Source organism: Myotis brandtii, unplaced genomic scaffold (genome assembly GCF_000412655.1).
Source record: "Myotis brandtii unplaced genomic scaffold, ASM41265v1 scaffold381, whole genome shotgun sequence".
Lineage (NCBI taxonomy): Eukaryota > Metazoa > Chordata > Mammalia > Chiroptera > Vespertilionidae > Myotis > Myotis brandtii.
Window position 1 is genome coordinate 35625 of NW_005364633.1, and position 6960 is coordinate 42584.

General features: G+C 58.8%; 1 protein-coding gene across 2 annotated transcripts in view; it reads left to right on the top strand.

Moving 5' to 3' along the window:
* The window catches only part of LOC106727165 (chromosome unknown open reading frame, human C2orf88), a 12720-nt gene extending 7093 nt beyond the window's left edge, over positions 1-5627 (top strand). For both annotated transcript variants that reach the window (XM_014544770.1, XM_014544769.1), the window contains exon 2: positions 4015-5627. In XM_014544770.1, the coding sequence (XP_014400256.1) occupies positions 4152-4511 (360 nt within the window). In that variant the 5' untranslated portion in view covers positions 4015-4151 and the 3' untranslated portion in view covers positions 4512-5627. The remainder of the gene's footprint in view (positions 1-4014) is intronic.
* Positions 5628-6960: the final 1333 nt, after the last annotated feature.

The window sequence follows — 6960 nt, forward strand, 5'->3', positions numbered from 1 at the left end:
GACCAGAAACGTGTAATAAATGGGGTGGTTTAGTGCAGCGCTCGCCAGCTGGGGGTCCGCGGACCACTGGTGGCCGTGAGGCCTGAAAGGTTGGCGGCCGCGGGTCTAGTGAGGTTTGCTCAGGTCTAAGAAAGGGGACCCTCACAAAAGGGAACGGGCACCTGATGCTGGAGAACCAGGGAAAGCAGAGGGCTAGCTGCCTTCAGTCCACAGTCCTTCAGCCAAGGTGGCGGGTCTGGGGGCCAACTCTGTCCCCTTCCATCGCTGCTTCTATTTGCATCTTTATTGCTGACAGTATTGAAGCGTCCCCTGGCTTCCCCCTCCCACCACCTGCCTCCTGCCCCCACTGTTAGCTGTGCTGAGGGATGGGCAATGCCTGTGTGCACACAAGGTCTTTGGCTGATCTCTTCCTGTCCGCTGCTCCCATCTGCCCCTTGAGATTCGTCCGTCAGCCCCGGGTCCATGCCTCTGTTTCTGTTTTGTTCTTCAGTTTATTGTGTTCATGGGATCCCACGTATGAGTGAGATCATGTGATGCTTGTGTTTCTCTGCCTGGCTTATTTTGCTCAGCATAATGCTCTCCAGGGCCCTCCATGCTGTCCCAAAGGGTCAGAGATCCTTCTTTTTCACAGCTGCATAGTATTCCCTGGTGTACACATACCACAGCTTTTTTATCCACTCATTGACTGATGGCACTCGGGCTGTTTCCAGATCTTAGCTATTGTAAATTACGCTGCTATGAACATAGGGGTGCATATATCCTTTCTGATTGGTGTTTTGGGTTTCTTAGGATATATTCCTAGGAGTGGGCTCACTGGGTCAAATGGCAGTTCCATTTTTAATTTTTTGAGGAAACTCCGTACTGTACATATAGCTTGCAGATGAATAAAAAGCACACCCCACTGGTAGGGAAAACACTGCCCTGACGTGGATAGAGACAGGACTGGAAGATTCAAGAATATTTAGCCAGGCCGATGTGGCTCAGTGATTGAGCACCAACCCATGAACCAGGAGGTCACAGTGGGGTTCCTGGTCAGGGCACATGCCTGGGTGGCAGGCTTGATCCCCCAGCAGGGGGCGTGCAGGAGGCAGCTGATGGACGACGCTCCTCTCCCATCGATGTTTCCGTCTCCCTCTCCCTTCCTCTCTCTCTAAAAAGTCAATGAAAACATAAAAGGAACATGTAGGTGGATCCCAGAGGATAACGTTGAGTTGACGGGCGATGGGAGCCGCTCAGCTCTTTCGCATCCTCTGCGTGCACAGGCTGCCCTCGGGGGCCAGCACGGGGGCCTCTCCTCCTCACAGCTGCCCCGGCCTGTGGGTCCTGCCCGCAGGAGTCTGGGGTTTCTTCCCTGAAATGGACTGAATCATACCCCGTGAGAATGGGCCTTTGTCTGCACTGATCCGCGTGGCCGTGGCTGGCTGCCTGCTTCCGTAAATGAGGCTTTGTCAGAACTCAGCCATGGCTCACGCTCATGTGTTGTCCATGAGGCTTGTGCAAAACAGCGGCCCGAGCGGTGTAACAGAGCACAGAGCTCGCACATTGCGTGCTGGTGGCCCCGAGGGAAGTCTGGCCAGCCCTGCCGGTGCACCCCGACTCCTAGGGCCCCACTAGCAGGTCGTCGCGAAAGGCCTGATGTGTTTGGAGCCTCTGCTCCGGGGCTGGCGTGAAACCCCCAGGGCGCCCAGCACTGACCCCTGGTGTCGGGGCCCAGCAGTACTGGTGTGCAGGGTCGGACGGACGGACGGACGGACGGAGCCTTCCTGGGCACCCCTCCCAGCCTGCAGGGAAGCGCTCTTGATGAGCCCCCCGCCCCTTTCTAAAGTCCTGCTTCCGTCCCCCAGCCTCTGCCAGGGTCCACGCCCATGACAATGCCAGCGCCGCCGCAGCAGATCTGCTGTGGCCTTACAGCTGCCCGCCTTCCCTCGGGGTCCCTCGGTGCTGCCCGCTGTGCAGGGCCTGACAAGGCCCGACGTGGACGAACGGGTCCTATGGAAGGGACCCCACAGGGCGGCGTGAACACAAGTTCCCAACTGGGCAGCTCCGGTGGGGAGTCAGGCCCAGCTTGTAACCGATTCCTAAAAGGCTTATCTTTGCCTGCATCTGGGTTCACACACCTGGAAATGCCCCTGTGACATCCTTCCTTCTAAGTGTGCAAGAGAGGCCGTCCAGCCCTGCCTGGCTCCCTCCCTCCCTCGTGGAATCTTCCTTGGCTCCTCCTCCATCTCCGAAGGGAAGAAGAAGCTGTAAGGCGGTCCCTCCCTGGATCACCTGAGATCTTGCTCCCCAGAACACGTCCTCAGTTTGGCTCAGTAAACGCCTAAGAAGTCTCTGTAGCTTGGACATTTGTTCTGTCCAGGCTTAACGCTGGTTTTGGTGAGAGGGCAGAGCTGGCACTAGGTCTGATGAAACCGCTTCTGCAAACCTAAGACGCCAGAAAGACGCTTCCCGGCCTTCCTGCACCTGGCACTCCTGGGTCCCCAGCATCATCTTCAGGTCAACCAGGTCCAGTCCCCTCAGCCACCCCTCAAGGCACGAAGCAGAGGCCACGTCGTCTGTGCTGGCCACGCCCAGCCCGGGCGGCTCGGCTCCAGGAAGTGGGGTCTCGTGAACGGGCCGCCACACTCCCTGCCCGGTTCTGCCGTCACCTCAGAGCAGGCACACAGAGCGGACGCCACAGAGCAGACGGCTGGGCTTCCTCCTGCTCCCGCACCACCTCCCAGGGGCCGCAGGGGAACCAGTGTGCGATGGGAGGAACTGGGGAGACTACAGAAACTGACACGTACAGCAGTGAGGCCTGGGCAAGGGCCACCATTCTGGACTTTCATTATGAACTGTTGACAATAATTAAACGCACACTGATTGCTACTCCTTAAGATTGGTGTCGCCGACATCAATCAACCCGGCTTATTTTGCGACTTCTTGGAGCTGGGTCTGACCCGACCACTAAGGACGGCGCACAGCCTGACCGCACTCCGAAGGCTGCCTGCCTCCAGGAGGGCGCCTGTGTAAGAGCTGCATTCAGTGCGCCCGTCGGAAGCTGAGCAGACACATCACAAGGCTGCGGCCCCCTTGCAGCGAGAGAAACGGCCAACCTGCTGCCAAGGGCCCGACAGCCCACAGAACACAGTCGCACGGTCTCTGATGCGCTGAGATTGAGGGAGGACGGAAGGGAGAAAGCCAGGCGAGCGCGCCTTCCTGGGCGCCATCGGCATTTCAGGTGCGCGCCCACACGCACAGCCGCAAGGGACGGGCTCCTTAAACCCCTCAATGGGCAGTGAGAGGCCTGGGCGGGATGGATGCCCACCTACCTCCCAGGAGGAGTGGTGGTTTGTTGGAGCCCCTTTTTTTGTCAGCACCCCAAATAAGAGTAAGAATGAGATATTCAGGTAAGGAACCTTTAACCTTATTTTAAATTAATCTGAGCTTTTCACAGGGATATCCAATTCAGCAGAAAACCAGGTGCACATATGCATCACCCATGGACACAGACAGTAAGGTGGTGAAGGCCTAGGAGGGGGTAGGGGGAGGGGACATATCTAAGTTTCAACAATAAAGCCTTTTAAAAAGATTGTATATTTGTGGTGTATGTTTGAGCCCTGGCTTGCAGTCACCCTGTGTAAGACCCCTGCAGAGTGAGGAAGTTAACAACAAAACCCACCCAAGTACTCACAGGAAGTGAAGCTACATAGATGGTGTGTGAGCAATGGGCACGCCGTGTCCCGGGAGCTTCCTTCACTCGCAGGCGGCGATGGGGTCCAGAGACCAGCGTCCGTCGTCCGGCCACCACAGTGGATCTCAGCTAGAGGCGTTGAACTGTGTTTTCAGGGTCGTAAACTTTTCCCGACCGTGAACAAACATGTTCCTCTCTGGTCACTGGCCACGTTCCGAGCGGTTCTCCTGGTTTCTGCTGATGAGACAGAGCTGGCGTCTGGCCCCTGCAGGACGTGGGAGCTGAGGGATAAGGGCTGCTGCGTGCCAGGCCTTCACCGTGAAACTCCTCTCTCTCCACAGGCAGACGCCCCATGTGAAGAGGGGAAGGGGCGCCATCCAGGTGCCGGGGAGCACGGTCAGCATCCCGTGGACAGGCGTTTCCCAAGATGCTGCTGAGGTAGCCTCCGGGCCGGTCACGGTCACGGCGTCCGCGCAGCATGGGCTGCATGAAGTCCAAGCAGACCTTCCCCTTCCCCACCACCATCGAGAGGTGTGAGCCGCGGGTGCCGACGCCCGTCACCCAGGACGTGGAGGACGTGGAGGACGTGGAGGAGGTGGAGGGCGTGGAGGAGGAGGTGGAGGTGGAGGAGGTGCAGGCGGTGGAGGAGGTGCAGGCGGTGGAGGAGGCGGAGGAGCCCGCACAGCCCGCAGAGCCCAAAGTCGTGGTGTCCAAGTTCGCGCACCGCCTGTCGCAGGAGATCCTGAGCGGCGCCCTGCAGCAGTGGGCGGACAGCAACGCCAAGTACGCGGACATCCCGTTCATCGAGAGCGACGGCCTCGGCGTGGCCCAGCGGTGACGCAGCGGGGCTGCGGGCAGAGTCGGTGCTAGTTCACATACATGAAACAGAAGCAAAACGTCGTATGAATAAACACATGTGACTCCTTCTAATGTAAAGGCCAGTCTATGACAGTCGCCACAGGATAGGCCCCAGGTGAAATGTGTCTGCAGCAGGTGCTCCCTGTGGTGGGAGTTCAGCGGAGAGGGCGAGCCACAGGCCTGTGGTCCCGCCGCCATCAGGGTGCCACGGCGCAGCACTGTGCCCGAGACAGGACAGCAGCGCCATCAATAAAAACGCAATAGTGCCCAAGGCTCCAAGCGGCCTAGAGACACCCCTGAACTAACTAGTACCTGTTGCTCCTTTACACTGAAACCCCACGGCATGGAGAGGATTTTTCGGGAAATGCCGTGGCAGTGGTGGTGCTCGAGCCACAGGGATTCGCAGTGGGTTCTGTTTGTCAGAACCATGTGCGTCCAGGATCCCCATCTCCTACCCCAATGGCCCCGCTTTAGGAATCAGCTCTGAGGAGAGAGCCCCTGGGAGCCTGTCCTTTGGACACGTCCGCTGCCCTGGCCGGGGCTCGGGGGGTGGGAGTGGGGTCCGTACACCCAAAGGCTGTGGCTTGATTCCCGTCAGGGTCCATACCGAGGTTGTGGGTTCAATCCCTGATCGGGGCAACCAATCGATGTTTCTCTCTTCCCCTTCCTCTCTCTCTCAAAACAATAAAAACATCCTGGAGTGAGGGTTAGAGAGACAAGAGTGTTATGCTTTCATCTGTGACATGTTCCGCCTTGAACCTCAGGACCCTCGGCACCGCCCTGAGCAGATGACCCAGACTCTCCGTGGAAGGCACTTCCTAAGGCAGTTGATGGAGTCCTGGCAGTAACGTTCAGTACAGGAACCAAGCCCCGGGGACAGAACCAGCTGGGTGCCGGTAGGAACAGCGACCGGCCACGGCAGGGCCTGGGCGTGGTGCTGAGCCTGCGCCAGGCTTTGCTCCCAGCGAGGTGCAGGGCTCGAGGCTGCTGCTTATTGTGACACTGTCCTAGGGCATTTACCGCCATACACGGTGCTGTTCTCATAAAGCTGACTTTCCAGGAAGCTTTTTAAAAGGAATCTAGGACCGTTTGAGATCAGTAGTGACAGAACGTAGAGGGGAAGGTGCTCCGACATGACTGGTAGGAAGACTGGGACTGAGTCTCTAGGATGGTCTTTCCAAGACCTGCCCCGTTGAGTTTAACTGGAAAGAGCTACGCCCGTGTGAGCGCCTTTCATTAAGGAACGGGCTCGTCACGGAAGCCTCCGGAAGCTGACAGGCGTGGCCTCCAGGGAGGTCCCAGGCAGCGGGCCTTGCAGCAGGCGGAAGTGCCGCCGCTCACTTCACAGCTGTGCGGAGCCCCCGGCCGAGCACAGGGGTCTGAGTCACGGGCTGAGGAGGTCTGCGACGCGCGTGACGGGCCACCCCCCACTGCCCGGGACGCCTGTCACTCACCTTCCTTCCACTGGTCCCGGCCGTCCTAGCAGCTCAGGAAACCCTCGAATATGAGGAACCGAGCCTCAGGCTGAGGCAGACACCCTCCCGACACGGCAGGTGCTTCCACGGAAGAAAACGCAGGTTTCTGAGTGTTTGTACCGACTCAGACGGAAGCCCGGGCAAAAGCCCAGAAGCTGCCGTTCTCACTCACGCTACACCTCCGCCTCGGGACCCTGTGCACAAGGCCATTTGCTGGAAGACAAGTTACATAAACAACACATTGTGAGGAGAACACAGAGCCACATGCCAGCAGCACACGGAGGGCCGCAGCCGCTGGGCTGGCTGATTCCAAGTGTTCAACCTCCGCGCCTCCTCCGCTCAGGGGTCACGGAAAGCCACCTGGTCCCCGTCGCTTTGTGACCTTGACACGATGCACCTCCCTGACCCCGCGGCCGGGCACCCTGGCTCCCGAGCCCTTTCTCGGGGTGTGCCGTCCTGCGACACAGATCCTGGAGATGCACCTGCGTTGGGAGCAGGCGGGAGGGAGCCGCCGACACGCTGAGGGGCACGTGGTGGGTACTGATGACGAGATGCAGGAGGCCCTCTCTAATAGGACAGTTCAGGCTCCGTCAGACCTTACTGTTAAATATTAGGTTTACTTCCTTTTAAGGGGGAAGGACTGTTGGAGGGAGGAGACATACAAGAGGGAAGAATCATTAGTTACTGAACAGGGAAAACATGTTCCAACTTGTGTCCCACGCAGATGAACTAAGAAGATGGCCAGTGAGGGAGGAGAGCGGGGCAGAGTGTGAGGCACAGCACGAAGGCCAGCTCCCCAGAAACACGCAAACAAGCCCCACGCTCCCCACTGAGGACAGGCCAGTGCCCCACACGACACCAGCCCCGGGGCCAGCACGGGCCACGACCCCCTGCAGGCGGCAGAGGGAATGTGCCCACCTCCGTTAGGCACTTGACCTCCCCCCCCGCCGGGCC